The sequence below is a fragment of the Rhamphochromis sp. 'chilingali' genome (assembly GCF_963969265.1).
Source record: "Rhamphochromis sp. 'chilingali' genome assembly, chromosome: 21".
Classification (NCBI taxonomy): domain Eukaryota; kingdom Metazoa; phylum Chordata; class Actinopteri; order Cichliformes; family Cichlidae; genus Rhamphochromis; species Rhamphochromis sp. 'chilingali'.
The window spans coordinates 7,497,086-7,514,808 of record NC_137949.1 but is presented as its reverse complement, the minus strand read 5'-3'; the positions used below and the strand labels follow the sequence as shown (position 1 = coordinate 7,514,808).

Genomic DNA, 17,723 nt, shown 5'->3' with positions numbered 1-17,723 from the left:
GGTTTAAGTTGTTTTTCCAGTAAGCTAGTGTTGGTTTGGTCTTAAAAAACGACATTTATGTATAAATTGTTTGCACAAGATTAATAACACATTAACACCATAATTAGCTTTCTTTTCTTTCAAAAACACTCTAAACATTATCATATTTAAGGTAAATGGGGTAATTTGAATCCCACTGGAATAAAGCCAGGTATGAAAATCCAACCAAAATATTTTTATAAAATTGCATAAAAAGAATAGATGGTCCAAATCCTCCTCTTCTGTTTTACAAAATACACAATTACCAGTTTCTATTTTGAATCTATCACCAAGGAGTCTATTTGTCAGGTAAATTTTATTCAAAATTTTAAATTGGACTTCTTTCCCTTTAGGAGGAATAGGGAAGGTGATGTAATCAGTTCTTATTCTTTCAATTTCTTCCCTTTGGAAATCTTTTAATATGTAATTACATCTAAGTAAATTTGGAGAATAAAGACTCCTTAATGAAGATCTTAGAAACTTATTATTGCATTTAACATCACAAAACTGAAAACCATCTATATATAATTGCCTTAACTTGGGGGAGATGTCAGAATATATTATATAATTTACAACTATGTTTTTAAGTGACAATGGAATGGATTTTATAACCCGATTAAATTTACTTTTAGAACATTGGATATTAAATTTTTGGCAAAAATCTTGATGTCCTAGAACATGTCCTTCCTCATCTACAAAATGGGCAATTGCCCAAACACCTTTTGATAACCAATCTTGAATAAAAATAAATTTTCTATTTGTCAGTATATATCAATTGTTCCAAATTGGGCTATTATGTGGAGTGAAATCATGTTTAAATAACATTTTCCAATAAAGAAGGACCTGTTTATGGAATTCAGAGAGTTTAACAGGTAGCTTAGTAATTTCAAAGTCACACTTTAGGAGAAAATCGATACCCCCCAGTGTGTTAAAGACCTTACTTGGTATAAAAAACCAAATGGAGTGTGGATTATTTAGGAAGGATTTTAACCATATAAGTTTCAAAACACCATTCATTATATCAAAGTCAATTGTGTTTCCACCACCTTCAGTGTATGGTTTAACCAAATCATCTTTAGATATATAATGGCACTTATTCCTCCAAATAAAATTAAAATTCAAGCTATTAATTGTTTTAATAACTTTATTTGATATTGATAAAGAGTAAGCTGGATATATAAATCTAGATAAACTATCCATTTTGGTTAATAATATTCTTCCAAAAATTGTGATAATAGGGCACCTTTGAGAGGTGGTTGTGGTGACACGCAGCCGATAAATGAACAGCAACTGTGTGATACTGTCACTTCAATATGCACCAATATCTCAGAGGAAATTTTCCAGCACCATTTTGGATTAGTGCCACGAAGAATTAAAACAGTTTTTATAGCAAAAGGGGGCTAACCTGGGACTAGCAAGGTGTACCTTGCTAAAGTTGGCGTTTGGTATGTAACTTAATAATAAGTTATATCCTCTAATAAGTTAAATTAACTCTTATTATCTGTCTTATCCAAAAAGTAGCCCCACCTTCTGTTTTTTGTGTCAAGTCTAATAATTGTTCCAAAAAGGTTACAGATCAGTAGCTAGATGTTGGAGGCTCGAGGATTTAAAAGTCTGTCTAGGTACTGGTAACAGGGATGTAGATACAGTGGGGCAAAAAAGTATTTAGTCAGCCACCGATTGTGCAAGTTCCCCCACCTAAAATGATGACAGAGGTCAGTAATTTGCACCAGAGGTACACTTCAACTGTGAGAGACAGAATGTGAAAAAAAATCCATGAATCCACATGGTAGGATTTGTAAAGAATTTATTCGTAAATCAGGGTGGAAAATAAGTATTTGGTCAATAACAAAAATACAACTCAATACTTTGTAACATAACCTTTGTTGGCAATAACAGAGGTCAAACGTTTACTATAGGTCTTTACCAGGTTTGCACACACAGTAGCTGGTATTTTGGCCCATTCCTCCATGCAGATCTTCTCGAGAGCAGTGATGTTTTGGGGCTGTCGCCGAGCAACACGGACTTTCAACTCCCGCCACAGATTTTCTATGGGGTTGAGGTCTGGAGACTGGCTAGGCCACTCCAGGACTTTCAAATGCTTCTTACTCCTTTGTTGCCCGGGCGGTGTGTTTTGGATCATTGTCATGTTGGAAGACCCAGCCTCGTTTCATCTTCAAAGTTCTCACTGATGGAAGGAGGTTTTGGCTCAAAATCTCACGATACATGGCCCCATTCATTCTGTCCTTAACACGGATCAGTCATCCTGTCCCCTTGGCAGAAAAACAGCCCCATAGCATGATGTTTCCACCCCCATGCTTCACAGTAGGTATGGTGTTCTTGGGATGCAACTCAGTATTCTTCTTCCTCCAAACACGACGAGTTGAGTTTATACCAAAAAGTTCTACTTTGGTTTCATCTGACCACATGACATTCTCCCAATCCTCTGCTGTATCATCCATGTGCTCTCTGGCAAACTTCAGACGGGCCTGGACATGCACTGGCTTCAGCAGCGGGACACGTCTGGCACTGCGGGATTTGATTCCCTGCCGTTGTAGTGTGTTACTGATGGTGACCTTTGTTACTTTGGTCCCAGCTCTCTGCAGGTCATTCACCAGGTCCCCCCGTGTGGTTCTGGGATCTTTGCTCACCGTTCTCATGATCATTTTGACCCCACGGGATGAGATCTTGCGTGGAGCCCCAGATCGAGGGAGATTATCAGTGGTCTTGTATGTCTTCCATTTTCTGATGATTGCTCCCACAGTTGATTTTTTTCACACCAAGCTGCTTGCCTATTGTAGATTCACTCTTCCCAGTCTGGTGCAGGTCTACAATACTTTTCCTGGTGTCCTTCGAAAGCTCTTTGGTCTTGGCCATGGCAGAGTTTGGAGTCTGACTGTTTGAGGCTGTGGACAGGTGTCTTTTATACAGATGATGAGTTCAAACAGGTGCCATTCATACAGGTAACGAGTGGGGGACAGAAAAGCTTCTTACAGAAGACGTTACAGGTCTGTGAGAGCCAGAGATTTTCCTTGTTTGAGGTGACCAAATACTTATTTTCCACCCTGATTTACCAATAAATTCTTTACAAATCCTACCATGTGGATTCATGGATTTTTTTTTCACATTCTGTCTCTCACAGTTGAAGTGTACCTCTGGTGCAAATTACTGACCTCTGTCATCATTTTAAGTGGGGGAACTTGCACAATCGGTGGCTGACTAAATACTTTTTTGCCCCACTGTAAGCTAATTACCATTGCTGCAAATGAAAACATCCAGAGGCAGAGGTAATAAGCATCATTAGCGATGATAATTACTGGTAATTACACCAATCAGAATTAAAGGGTCTTAAAAAACACTAATGAAAAGCCTCCAAATGTGGCTGCTACTGATTTGGGAAGATATAAACAAAGTGCAGTTTAACTACTTATTAAACCTGCAGTTTAGAAGCTTAAAAAACAACCATCAATGAGCAAAATACACAATTCTAAAATACTGTTCATGCAGCGTTCTTATCAAAGTGATCTCTAGTGAGATGGAAAATCACATGTGATCATATTTGAACTTGACTTTATTGTCTTTTTCTGGACTTATTATGGATTTGTAATCATCCATCCATTCGCTTCCGCTTATCCTTTTCAGGGTCGCAGGGGGTGCTGGAGCCTATCCCAGCTGTCATAGGGCGAGAGGCGGGGTACACCCTGGACAGGTCGCCAGTCTGTCGCAGTTTGTAATCAGATCTCTGATTTCTTTAGTACACAGGGAAAGTATAAAACTTAGTGTTCTTTGCATCTGTCTGTCATTGCATTACAATTTCCCGTGAATGGAAATATTTCCAAAGGTTATCAATACAATATATTACCAAAGACATTTCTTTTAAGTGTCTGTCCGCATAAACAAGACAGAAAAGGTGAAAATAAGAAAAAATGTTGCACTGAGTTAAATTAGACCCAACTACAAAGGATTAAAAGCGGTTCGATCAGCTACTGAAACCAGCTGACTTCTTGTTACCCCACCAGAATGATTTCTTTACCATTTTAAGAAAATACGAGCATAAGCAAAAGCAAGTCCTTTTGTGCCCCTCACCACCAAAAGGAAAAAGCTTAGATGGATTTTGTTTGTTTGACTTGTTGAAAACAGAGCATGCAGTGACTCAACAAGTATATACCTTTTTTGCCATGTATTAAGTGTAAAACTATGGTTTCTGTTATTTTACTATCTAAATCAGTTGACACCATTTGAACTTTATTCAAAGGCTTTATTCAAATTTGACTCATAATGGACCAGTGCCATTCAAAATAAAGCAGAGTAACTGTTCGGGGTTGAGCAAAATGATTTTATTATTGCGGTCTCAACAGACATAACATGTATAAACCATGTTTACACCTCACTGGGTAAGATCCACGCACTATTACCCAAAATGTGGTGTGTTAGTTCTGACCACAACTACCAGAGGCTCAGTCTGCATGTGTGGCAGTGTTTTTAAACCCAGTCATGTTACTGACCCGCTGCCAACAAACCTAATTAGTATAGAGAGATGTTCCACCAGGTGCCTTTAGTTTTCAGTGGCATCAAATTAAAAAAGAAGAATTATTTCATTTAAAAATAAATAAATAAATACAGTACTGTGCAACAGTATTGAGTCACCCCTCATTTCACTTCCAAGAAGCCAGACATTCTTGTTATTTTCATAAACTGGTCTTGAGCAATAGTTCTTCTGACTTTCTGAAGCAAATTCTTCTTTCATTTTCAGTCCGCTCCTTGTTCCTGACTACTTTCAGAAGAATGTTTTATTCCTTGTTAAGGTGCTTAACACCTGACTTATTATTTGACAAGAAAACCGACAATTCAAACATATAAACCCATCTAACTGATGGGCTCAGCCACTGTTTTCTATACACATAACCAATTTTACATTGCAGCTTTAAGTGTAAAATGCCATAGTATCATACAGTATCACAGGCATTAAAAAAGCAGTTTTAGCTAAAAAGGTGGCATATCAAAGAAGTGACATTAAAATATTTGAGGAAACTAGACAAGTGGAATATGAAAACAAAAAAAGAAGTGTCAGATTGAAAGAAATGGGAAAAAAATCAGCAAAGACATGACAAAGGACCTGAGAAACATATCTGGCACTTTACTTGATCCATCTAAAGTTTGCCAAAGCCTCATCAGAAACGGTCTCAATGGTACACTCAGAAAAATAAAGGTGCCAACTGGAACCAAAAGTGGTTCTTTAGACTGATGCCATAGAAGAACCTTTTTGGTGCCACAAAGAACCTTTCAAACAATGGTTCTTTGAAGAACCATTTCTTTCAGTGGTTCATTGAAGAACCTTTAAAGGTGCCCCAAAGAACCATCAAGAAATGGTTCTTTGGGGCACCTTTAATGGTTTTTCAAAGAACCTTTTTAAAAATGGTTCTTTAAAGAACCATTTTTAAAAAGGTCCTTCAAATGGTTCTTTAAAAGAACCATTTTAAAGAACCTTTTTGAGTGGTTCTTTAAAAAACCATTTTAAATCTTTCAAAATAAAATGCATCATAAATTGAATTTGAGTAGGGCAAAATAAATACTAGCACAGCATAGACATATATTAATGGTTTATTGTCATTTTGTAGTTACCAAAAGACAAAAAGGCATTTTAACCCTCAGCACAACATCACTACTAATACATGTCACATATTAAGATAAGATAGCCTTTATTAGTCCCACACGTGGGAAATTTGTTTTGTCACAGCAGGAAGTGGACAGTGCAAAAGTTATGAGGCAAAAATTAGAATACAATAAGAATAAATACAGTACACAACTGTACAGAATAGAATACTATATACAGTAGAATAAAATAAAATAAATATACAATAAGATAAGAATAGAATACAAATACTATATACAACTGAGTAAAAATACAACGATGACAGAAAGGATTATTGCACTTAGTATTATTGCATATGTATGGATGTGTGTGCTTGATCAGTTAAAGTCTTTATTATGGAGTCTGACAGCAGTGGGGAGGAAAGACCTGCGAAATCTCTCCGTCCCACACCGTGGGTGCCGCAGTCTCCCACTGAAGGAGCTGCTCAGTGCTGTCACAGTCTGCTGCATGGGGTGGGAGATGTTGTCCATCAGGGATGACAGCTTAGCCGCCGTTCTCCTGTCACTCACCACCTCCACTGGGTCCAGAGGGCATCCTAGAACAGAGCTGGCCCTTCGGATCACCCTGTTCAGTCTCTTCCTGTCCCCAGCAGAGATGCTGCCGCCCCAGCAGACCACGCCATAAAAGATAGCAGAAGCCACCACAGAGTCATAGAATTTCTTCAGGAGTGGGCCCTCCACTCCAAACGACCTGAGTCTCCGCAGCAGGTACAGCCTGCTCTGCCCTTTCCTGTAGAGGGCGTCTGAGTTATGAGTCCAGTCCAGTCTATTGTTCAGATGAACACCAAGGTACCTGTAGCTGTCCACAGCCTCAATGTCCATACCTTGGATGTTCAGTGGTTGCAGTGGAGAATGCTTGTGCCTGCGGAAGTCTACCACCAGTTCCTTGGTTTTACTGGCGTTGATCTGGAGGTAGTTCAGCTGGCACCAGTCCACAAAGTCTTGGGTCAGTTAGTGTTTTAAACAGTAATAATTAAATATATTTGCTATACTATAAATAAATATATATAAATACTATAGCTACAGATAACACAACAAATAATACATGTATTGTTTAATTAATAAAACATCAGAAAGTGATAAAACACATTAGAAATAGCAATAGCTTCATAACAGACCAATAAATCAACACATTTTCATCAGCAGATGTTTGCATGTTCAGTAAAAATATTTCAACAAGTTTATGATTAAAATGATCAATGAACTTCAGCCTTACGCTATGTAATGTACGTTTCATGTTGTACTCATGGTCCTTTGTTAGTTCAGTTTAGGATAATGTCTCTGACGTATGTATCATATCAAATATATGTCATATCAAAACAAGCCCACACCTGCAGTTGTTTCAGTTTTTCACTGGTGTTTCCTGTCAGCTGGTCAACCTCACTCAGGCAGACATCCATATCAGCCAACCAAACGACAAGTTCCTCCCTTTGTGCTTCAAACCCCTCCCACTCTGAGACAAGGAGCTGAAAGAGAGAGAAAAGAGTCAATTATAAAGAAGAGAGAGAAGTGAAACCCTCCTCAGAAGGTCTGACTCGCATACCTGCAGTTGACCTGTGATGGACTCCTGTTTGGCGTTCACGTCATCCCTCGTTGTTGCCAACAGCCGAGTCTGCAGGGTGCCCTGGAAGAGCTGAGTTAATGTTCGACTCGTCCTGGTCAGGCTCTCCAGCTGGATGAGCCGAGGTCTCCCCTCTCACCGCTGCCTCTGAACACACAAACACAAATTTCATCTGAAGCAGGAGGTGCAGATTTTTTGTGCTATTCTTTTCTAAATCCAGGCTAGATCACGTGGAGGTATTTGGAAAACTTTTTTGGCCAGTGGACGACTGTTGTCTTGCAGAAAGTCAAATCAAACATATGCGATACACAATTAATTCACAAGAACACATAAAAAATAAGTCCAGTTCTTGCCTGATTTCAAGTGAAATCTGCATCAAAACAGGGTAAAATGAGTGTTTGCAGCAAATGTGAGCACAAAGCCTCACTTTGTAAAAGCCTGCTATTACAGTTCTCCTCTATGCAGACGACTTTCCTGTTTTCAAGGCACAACTTGGATCTGCTGTACGAATCTTATGGATACACACTAAATGAAACAATAGTGTGCATGACTCCAGATTCTGATCCCTCATCCTAATATGGTCCCAACATAGCAACAGCAATAAAGCAAATGTTGAGGCTTCAAAATACAAAGTCCATAAACCAATGGCTGACGTGGGTTTTATCATAAGGGTGATAAATATACAGATTTCAGTCTGTCTTAGAGATTTGATGTTCATTTACCTGCAGATGCACTATACGTACCTGCTCCATGGTTTTTCACAACATTTTGCACATCACTATTTAATACAGGAAGTAGGTGAACTAAAACAAGTCATCTTTCTTTGTGAGAGGACCATATTAATGAAACAAACCTCATCATAGGGAGCCCTAAAGATGCTCCTGCTGCTTCTCTTCCTCCTCATCCTAAGCTTCCTTCTCCTTGTCCTCGCCTTCCATCCAATTGTAATTCAACCTAATTGTGTTTCTCCCCCTCCTCTTCCTCATTTTGTTGGAGCTGTGAACACAATTAATGTGAATCTGGATTAATTTGTGCAAACAAGAAAAATCTACAGCTTTTTGGTCAGAGGTGCTCTTGTGATTTAAGCCGGGTAGAGTAGATTTATGTGTTGATGCTACCTGCTTCAGCTCTGGCTGCTGAGTGATATTTACACCCTGGCTGGATTACAAACTTTACCCATGTGCTGAACTTTGGCCCAGCGTTGATACCTCTTGTTAGTATAACGACCTCTTCTTAGCTTGTATGTATGATTTATGATGGTGGATAAATGAAATATAAAAAAAAAAAAATTAACTATATTACAAAAGAACATCTATCTTGGAAACATCAAATGACCGGAGCATAACTTGTCAACTAGTCCGAAACTAAGTTATGCAGGAACAGTCAAAGACACCTTCTCATGTCACATTTATATTCATTTCTATATAATTTGATTAGACAATAAAGAGTTATCTAATCGAATTATTCATTCAAAACTCTTATGCATAGCTGCATTTTATACAGCTCATACAGAATTCAAAGTACAGGTTCATGTGAGTATTTAATGTACGGCTCAGATCTACAGAATTTCAGAGTTTCTAGAGCAGACACAGAGCTCACGCCACAACAGGCTTCAGGCGCCATTTTAGTGACTTTAACAATATATTAAATTTTAATTTCGGTCTAGCTGACATTAGGTTATATACGCAGCACGCAATTGAACCACATATTTTAGAAGCCAAAGGTTCAAATTAGCTGGGAGCAGCTTCACTTAATTATAACAGTTGGATACTAAATTGCGCTGACATCAACGGCTAACGTATCTAGCTAATCGCTACTGTTAGCACAACATTAACAGCAAGCTACAATGACGAGTAACAAAAACAAAACAGTAATAAGGTTTTAATGAAAATGTTTTACCTTTTCCAACAGTCCCAGAATCCACAGCTTCAAAGTCCAGCAGGTACTGAAGACTGTTATCCGTTTCGCTGTCACCGTCCGTGAGGTTTTTTTTCCCGAAAGGTCAAGGCCCGCCGCTCGCACACTCTGTCTGCGCATGCGCATCCCAACGACGGACCCCTCCGTCCGCTCCCGGGAGGTTATAGTATGACGTGTTCTGACGTCACTCTCTCTCTCCCTGTCATTTATTTGGCTCGAAACACATATTAACAAATTGCTCAGTGATGAACAACTACTCAGATCATTTACCTAAGCTGTGCGCTTTGTCAAAACGAAGTGTGTGTTCATTACACTGACATTCTGTTCTGCAATTGTTATTTACTTGTATTTTATAATTTGACTTTACATACTGCTGGGTGGTTTGTAAAGTTTACAATAACTAGTATTATCATTATGCTATATTTTCAAAAATATATAATAATCTCAAAAGCAATGCCTTGGAGTAGAAAATAGTAATGCTTTATTAAAATTTAAAACTAAAGTACAGTATTTGAATGTGTGTATTGTGTCTACTGTTTGCAAATATTTCTAACTTTTATTTGAATATTCAGCTTCCTATTGCCAGGTATCCCGCCCTCCCCCTTCGCACACACATGCACACAAAGAAAACACACAGTATAATTCACAGCCTCATTATAGTGAATAAATATTTATGCCATTTACACCATCAAACTTAGATTGCTAAGGATGAAGAACCTTTTGTTCTTTAAAGAACCATTTGTAATAGCTGAAGAACCATCCACAAAATAAAAAGGTTCTTTGACGTATGATGGTTCTTTAAAGAACCATGAAGACATCTGAAGAACCATTTAAGAACCATAATTTTTCTGAGTGTAGGGTGACAATCATGAAGCCATTCTTAAGGAAGGAAACAGGAAGAAAGGGCTATGAGGGTATGACAATTTACAGAATAATTGAAAATCGGTGGCAACGCACTGTGGAACACTATCAGTGCTGGATTGGCCTTCCCAGAGCCTGGACCTCAACATTGTTGAAGCAGTGTGGGATCATCTTTACAGGAAACAGAACGATAGGCAGCCAAAGAAGAGCTTTGAGTGTCCTTGAAGAAGCCTGGAGAACTATTCCTGATTATTCCTATTCCTACTTAATGAAATCACAAGAAAGTTTGCCTAAGAGATTTTAGGCTGTGCTGAAGAATAAAAGCGGTCTTACCAAATATTGACTTCTAAGTTTATTAGGATTGTGCACATTCAGTTTTTGTTGTATGAGCTATATTTGTATTTGCACAATTTTCAATAACTCATGTCACCTATTTCCCATTTCCCTAACAAAATATAAAGAAATTAGGAGTGGTTAAAGACTATTTTTTAATATTATATAAATAGAATAATCGGTTTCTTGTTACAATTTTCTATTAAGCATTTTCTATTTTTATTATTTATTAATAAACTGGGTTGCGTTTTGATATTTGTGTCAGTGTAGAACTGTAGTATTACTGGAGGTTGAATCCACAGTGTAAGTGCTCATAATTCATACAGTGAGTAAAAAGGTTATAAGATAATTAACAAAGTACAAACACAGAAAAATGATGTTTTGCTAAACAATATTGCATTCTCTTGTAGGGATTTCGTTCTAATTTATGTTTGTTTGAATAAGTATTTTGTCATTTTACCTCTTAAAGTATTAAACTAATTCAGTTAAACAACTTAAGATCATATGTGATTTCTAACTTCCTGCACAATAAAAGCCAAAAGGTTTGTCGCCAGCCAGCCTTTTATATGTTTCAGTAAACTGGTAGTTGCAACTGTCAGTTAAAGACAGTGAAATCAGAAGTAAAATAATTCGCTATAAACAAAAGGCATAACACCTAAATGTCGCGATAACCTCATACATACTAGTTATGTATCGGAGTAAATTCGTGTTTCTTAGTCACTTTCCATGACTGGGTATAATTCCCCTCACCACAGATTGTTTTTCTTGTTAAAAAGGCCAGCGGTAAACGCAGCGTCAATACACAAAGAGTAACCAGAACATCATCAGATCTTCTACATCTTGTTCTTGAAGCCAGCATCGGGCTTTGGCTTGTTTGTTGAAGCATTAGTAGGAGAGAAAAGCAGGGAGAAATCATTAGAGAGGAATCCCAGGCATATGGCTGGCTTTTGTCGGCTCCCCTCCCCCTCCCTTCCTTCCCCTCCTGTCGTCCGCTCCGCAGCAGCAGCAGGACAGAGGTAGTTCAGTTTTTGAAGCCGTGGCATGAATGATCTCATCTGAACCTGATCTCCGCTTTCTCTGCTGTCGATCCTATGACCGAGACGGGAATTAAATTAACACAAACACGAGGTGAGTACGGCTACTGAAGCACCCGACGATAGTGTTTTTAACCAGCCACCCGGGTGACCGTGTGTTGTTTTTGGGGAACTTAACAGCCCCGCCGTGGCGAAAACTCTTGTTTTTGGCTAGAAAGGAGGAAGGACCGCGGACTGTGGGTGGGTGGGCGCTTTTAGCTAATTAGCTTTACGTTCGCTAGCATTCGTTTTATGTAAGAGGAAGTTTCCAAACGAATGCCGAGGGTTTTGTGCCTCCTTGGAGGCATTTTTTTTTCACGGAACATTTTATGCTAGCTAGCGGCAACCCAGAAGTGTAAATTCCGTCTGTAGCATAGCCGGCCGGCTAACTGTTAGCTACTAGCGCAAAATGGCCTCATTGTCGCTCGGTAGCTCTGATGCTGAAAAGACAAAAGCATGCGGTAGTCACGGCCAGAAGCTCTCCGTCGCTTTTTACAGCTATTCTAGCGGTTTTAATTTGGCGACTGGCAGTGGTAGCACTATGTATTTGAGGGGGAAGTGGGAAAAATGTAAGCAGTGCTTTTTAAAAATGTGTTTATTCATTTAGTACGGCAGGCTGTGAAAGTGGTGGGGGATGGGCCATGCTAAGAACCATTGACGTAAAACGGGGCTGAATTTTGTTTGGCTTCTGCTTCCTAGCAAAGTAGAAAACACTTAGTTTAGTGAATGTATTTAAACTGTTTTAAATCCAGTTTAGTGACACTGTCTGTCTGACGTAAATACAACTGTAATGTCAGCATCAGAATAAAGTACTGATTTACACGAGGTGATTGTCTCCCCCCCCCGCACTTATTTCCTGATATGTGAGAAGTTTTTGAACACCACATATGTCAGCATTTTTGTGAAATCGTGTTAAAAAATGTGCGACTAAGTTTAATACATCAACATTAATGTGCAGGTGTAAATAAATACTATTTAACTGAGTATGAGCTCGATATCAGTCATTAAAATTAAGCGTCTGTAGCAGATCACTTTGGGTTTTAAAATCAATACATTCTTATTGGTAAAGTAAGTAAATCTTTTTAAAAAATGTTCACTTGCAGATCGAGATGTTATTATCAGGAGTTTGGTTGTTATTTAGTGCTCATGTTAGGTTATCTGTCAATATTATCTTGATTGAAAGTGTTTTAAGTGGTTAAAATGTAAGAACATTTAGGGAATTGATTGTATGAGATTGTAGTTGTTTACATGTCCCACAGTGGAAAAACACAACGCACTGTGTATGTTGCCTGCTACAGATGACTGATCAGACTGGTTAGGACATAACTCGCTTTCAGTCTTATTTTATATATGACCTATATATGAATGGCTGTTTTTCTTATTGTTTTCAGGAATGTAATTCTAATTTCAGAGTAGAATCCTTAAGCTTTAAAAATGCTAAACTATAGGGTGTTCGAAAACAATTATCAGTATAAATGTTAAAAAAAAAAAAAGTTGTCATGTCCAAAACTGTTTTCTCTTCTGTGTGCAGTGATCCGTCTCTCAGGTTGTAGTTCTTCCTGTTTCTATTTAATGTCTTTTTTTTTCCTTTTATTTTTTTTTCTTTAAGGAGGTAGTTCTCTCTAGTGTCTCTTATTTAACAGGGGCCAGTATTATTGCACCACATAAGAAGACAACATACGTCCGTAATCGTTTTCTCACCCTTTTCATTTTAGATCTCCGGGTATCTTCATAAATTACCTTTTCCCCCCTTTATTCTGTCCACTGTCAGGAAATGTTATTCTATGATTACGAGGACTCAAAGACCTCCAGGCTCCCAAGCCTTTAATTGTACTTACGAGCCACTTCTCTTTATTTTTTCCTTTTGGCATGGATTGTAACTTTTTGAAAATGTGGTGATCTGATTGATCAGCAATTTAGATGTATACTTTTCTATTAAATGTGAACTCACAAGGTTGTTGTTTTACTAGTTTTTGTCAGTATGCTATTGCACAACACCCCTGACTACACACTGTGTCAATGTTAAAATATGTAATTTGCACAGATTATGGGCCTTAGTTTGGCCTGGCATCCTAAAATAAAAATGATAATTTGGTGTAGAGATGATTTATGACAGTAACAGCAGTGTCTTGGGCATGGTAGTTTCTTTTTGATTCCTAGTTCCTGAAAAACAGGAAATTTCTGTAAAGTGATCCAACCCTCTCTGTGAATTGTGCCCTGTGAATCCTAACGCTAAACATGAATCAGTGTTGTTTTTCATTGTACTGATTTTTAAAATTTTGTGTTTTCTTTTTTTCCCTTTTAAAAAAAAAATGTATATCACAAATAGAAATTTGAAGCAACTGGAATCATTGACCCAAATGCCCTGCCCACAGGTTTAACACAGAGGAGACAGCCGGACACTGCGCATACTGTTTTTCTGTCTGATGGAAAATTAAATGCCACAGGCTGCTGTTTGGAGCTCAGTCTCCTATTCACTTGCATCCCATTTATTTTTGGGAGTCAGAGGGGCCTTTAACATTAGCGGGAGTATTGTTTTGTTCCTGTAAGACATGTGTGTGTTGAAGTGGTATTTAATGAGGAAGTTGACTGTGCTTTTCTTCCCCTCCTCAGTGAAGAGAAAGTGAAAATCTTGTTCTGCTAGTTTTTGAAGCGTCGCGTGCGTAGACCTGGAAACCTGATATCCCTTGTAAATATTAGTGGCTCATGGTGGTACATTGTACTGTGAATTGTAAATGCTGTTACTTTCCATATCCTTGTCACTTTTACCCCCTTGAAAGCACCCTTATTGATTAGGATATCTTTTTGATTTTCTTGATCACAGGTGGCAGTGGGGGAAAGAAAATAAATGCACTAATTAACTTGAGTGCTGTTTTTGTTTTCTGACAGAGGTCTCTGTAGTCTGTGCTTACTTTGATGCAGTGTCCGCATTTAGTCGGTAACCATGCTATTTTCGGTGGCTCAGTGGTCTGTTAAAAGTGTGGTTGTTCCGCCCAGCAGGAGTCTTGCCTCAGACTGGCCTAAAATGGGCAGAAATGGTGCTGAACAAAAGCTGCTTGTCGCTCGTACAAAAGTACTTGAAGCGTTGCAGCCGGGACCAAGCTGCATTGCTATTGCCTGTGCCTCTCAACAGGAAAGGTATAGCAAACTTTAAGAAAAAAACTACAACAATTATTTGTTTACTGTAGAGTAAGCCTGTAGTTTATTTGTAAAGTCACAGCTGCAGTTCAGCAGATTGTAGCCCTAGCTCCCTCATGTCCACACAAATGTTACACCACATAGCCTCATGACATCACACATTTACATAATTAATTACATGGCACTTAATCTTTTTAACTATTTTAGCTAGTGACATTGACAGCAGTACACATTTTGTGTTTGTCTGTGTGGCACATTTCTTAATATTTAAGCAAGTGGTGCCATTGTGTTTCTCACTGATTTTTTTCTTTTTTGTCTCCTCGCCTTCACAAAAGAGAGACAACATGTTCCCGAAGGGCACCAAGCGCAAGTTCTCAGACTCTGGGGAGGAGGCCGTCTCCAGTGGCGACCAGGGCCCCGCAGCTCCTTCGGCGGCAGCTCGGATGCTGTCTTCGTCGTACAGTCTGCAGCGGCAGTCGCTGCTTGACATGTCGCTCATCAAGCTGCAACTTTGTCACATGCTGGTAGAGCCAAACCTTTGCCGTTCAGTTCTAATTGCTAACACAGTGCGGCAGATCCAGGAGGAAATGACCCAGGATGGCACCTGGCAGATAATGACGCAGGCCCTCGCAGCCGCCCAGTGTCCCACCGACCGCCTGGTGGCCACTGAAGTGCTGTGCCGACAGACTGATCCAGCAGCCCAGGCAGGGCAGAGCCCAAAGCCTTACGCAGTGGTCGGTGTGGAGGAAGGCTACCACTCTGAAGAGGTGGTCATGGAGGGAGATGTGGAGACGGATGTCACCATGTCTACTTTGTCACCCGTCTCCCCTCAGCTGTCCTCGGCTTCTTACCTCGCAGGTCCCTTTGGCATGGGGCCCTGCTGGGAGGAGGAAGAGGAAGACGGTGAGTGCGAGGAGGAAGAAGAGGAGGAGGACAGCGAGGAGTGCGTATCAGAGGGAGAGGAGGGAGACGGGGACCACCTAAGTGCAGACTCCAGGACAGGGGAGCAGGTTTTTGGGACTTTTGAGATCAAGCACCCAGCGCCGCCCCCTGACCCTGCGCTCGAGGAACTGTTTTCAGACGTGGACCCGTCTTACTATGACCTCGATACGGTGCTGACAGGCATGCAGAGCGCCCCGAAAATGGGGCCTTACGATCTGCTCGATAGCCTGTCCTCTCATGGGCCCACGGCCCTGAGCTCCAGCTCAAGCTGCAGGTCAGACCTGAACGAACTGGACCACATCATGGAGATCATAGTGGGATCCTGAAACTCTGAACATTCCTCTGGTCTGTACTGATGCCACAGACTCTTTCCAGACTATGCACAGTACACGTGTGTGTTCTGTATGTGGTATTGTTACACATAGAGATTGTTGGATGTTTTGGATCAAGATGGGAAATTAACAGCAAGCCAAGTAGATTTGAGGATGGGGGTATTAGAGATGTAGTTAGTCTCCTGTAACAGCCACTTGGGCAGGTTAACATCTGCTGTTGTGACTTTTTGTATAAAAAATAAAATGTAATTGGCAGTTACAATTGTGATGGTAAAATTAACAAATCTGGGGATTTAAAAGCTATGCTGGTGAGTTGGCAAAGCAGTTAGTTTCCCACTTTGGTTCTGAAATCCAAAACTCAACAATATCTGTGAGAAGGCAAAGATAATTACCTTATAACTACCATGATGCATTCTTATTTAGGTGTTTATGTCCGTCATTCACTCTGTCATGCTAGCTCCTTCTGGCCGTATTCTCTGCCATTTCATCAGTTCTATTTATTGTTACATGGACTGAGAAACAATTCCTCACACTACATGCATCAAAAACCAGAACAAATTGTAAATCCAAATCTATAAATCAATGCATATTTTCCTAGAGATTTGAGCAATTATGAATGGAATTTATGTATATGTACGTATGTGTATATAGAAATATATTTTTTGCATTATACAGCTGGGGGATTTTGCAGGCATCATTTGATATTATTATTTTTCCCTCCCAAGCGGTTTTTAAGATTTTAATAGCCAGTCTCAAGACGGTGTCTTCCCATGGTTTGGTATAGTCGACTGTAACAGGTGTCAGGACTGGCATCGTCTCACTTTATAGGCGCTGTTCTTTCATTTTCTTAAAAGCTTTACGCAGAGCAGGAAAATTGCTGCCAGTCAACAAACAAGGAGCAAGAGTTGTCATTTCTGGTAAGTTTACAGTAGCCAGGAGACAAATGAAGTAATTTTCCTGCTCTGCTGTCATTATGGATCCAATATCAGTAATAAGCAGCTTTTTCCTCACGCATTTTGGAGAAACCCCGGGGTGATAACTGCATCGAGAAGCCATATTTCTTTCTCTCATTTGTTATTCCAAGTGAAGAATTCTGTGTGTTTAACCCATCTAATTTATTGTTGTTTTATTTATTGTATTTATTTTATCAAGGTACAGACATGCCATGTTGACCTATCAATTCAACCATGAGGCCCGATGAAATTGTATTTATCCAAATTGTGCCCTTCGTTTCCAATGCAGTACCTATTTATTCCTAAGTTTTCTTTTTAAGGACTATTAGTAATAACAACAACCGGGTTACTATTCAAATTACTATGCAGCTCTGTCATATGTGTTTCAAAATGACTGTATACAAATCAAATGTCCTTTAATTCCTTTATGCAAACAGTTGCCTTTCTCCTAAATATGTGGAAAATCAAATGCATTCTTCAAAATTGTTCCTTATCGTGATGAAGAGATTAACTCAGGCAAATAAAATGTATTGACTAAAATACAGTATTACGACACGCTTAATACCTTACCACAACACTCCTGAAGGATGTCACTCTGGTCTGAATGGGAGCTAGAACTTCAAAGACTAATTATCGTTGTAAAATGTATGCATTTTTTTATATTAAGACAAAAACATTGTAGCATCTTTGTAAATATTTTTTATAATAAAAGGTGCAACTATTGATTGTGTGTGCTTGTTTCCCTTATTTTACAACAGGACATGTTACTGTTTAACTCTTTAAAGCCGGTCGGAGCGGGCACGCTCCGTTTTGCGTAACTATTTTTAAATCCCCGTAGAACCGGAACCGCATAAGCTAGCGCAATAATTTGTTTTGCATATGAAACCGGAGGAGTTGTACTTACATCTTATGCCATCAGCTTGTCCTAGGTCACGATTTCCTT

At 39.2% G+C, this 17,723-nt stretch overlaps 2 protein-coding genes across 6 annotated transcripts; one reads left to right on the top strand and one right to left on the bottom strand.

The window, feature by feature from the left end:
- Positions 1–5,626: 5,626 nt before the first annotated feature.
- On the bottom strand, positions 5,627–11,164 carry LOC308389153 (uncharacterized protein). 4 transcript variants are annotated; one of them, XR_013970233.1, is made up of 5 exons: positions 9,131–11,164; positions 8,085–8,227; positions 7,214–7,378; positions 7,002–7,136; positions 5,627–6,611 (listed from the first exon to the last, which is right to left on the bottom strand). XR_013970233.1 is itself a non-coding variant. In XM_080870334.1 (5 exons), the coding sequence occupies exons 4-5, from the start codon at positions 7,068–7,070 to the stop codon at positions 5,989–5,991; spliced, it is 672 nt and encodes a 223-aa protein (XP_080726460.1). In that variant the 5' UTR covers positions 7,071–7,136; positions 7,214–7,378; positions 8,085–8,227; positions 9,131–11,164; the 3' UTR covers positions 5,627–5,988. The 4 variants fall into 4 exon arrangements, 3 of the variants coding, with proteins under 3 accessions (XP_080726460.1, XP_080726462.1, XP_080726461.1); XM_080870334.1 differs by having other exon boundaries at positions 5,627–6,591; XM_080870336.1 differs by lacking the exon at positions 8,085–8,227 and having other exon boundaries at positions 5,627–6,591.
- Positions 11,165–11,318: 154 nt separating this feature from the next.
- cdca4 (cell division cycle associated 4) lies at positions 11,319–17,503 on the top strand. 2 transcript variants are annotated; one of them, XM_080870332.1, is made up of 2 exons: positions 11,319–11,470; positions 14,889–17,503. In XM_080870332.1, exon 2 carries the CDS (start codon positions 14,898–14,900, stop codon positions 15,819–15,821), a length of 924 nt encoding a protein of 307 aa, XP_080726458.1. In that variant the 5' UTR covers positions 11,319–11,470; positions 14,889–14,897; the 3' UTR covers positions 15,822–17,503. The 2 variants fall into 2 exon arrangements, with proteins under 2 accessions (XP_080726458.1, XP_080726459.1); XM_080870333.1 differs by lacking the exon at positions 11,319–11,470 and adding an exon at positions 14,418–14,553.
- Positions 17,504–17,723: the final 220 nt, after the last annotated feature.

Excerpts from the sequence above, each read along its gene's own strand:
- LOC308389153 (XM_080870334.1), bottom strand. The coding sequence starts at position 7,070 with ATGGATGTCTGCCTGAGTGAGGTTGACCAGCTGACAGGAAACACCAGT. Across the intron at positions 6,592-7,001 it reads AAAAACTGAAACAACTGCAG|CTGAACTACCTCCAGATCAA; the intron begins GTGTGGGCTTGT and ends GACTGGTGCCAG.
- cdca4 (XM_080870332.1), top strand. The coding sequence starts at position 14,898 with ATGTTCCCGAAGGGCACCAAGCGCAAGTTCTCAGACTCTGGGGAGGAG.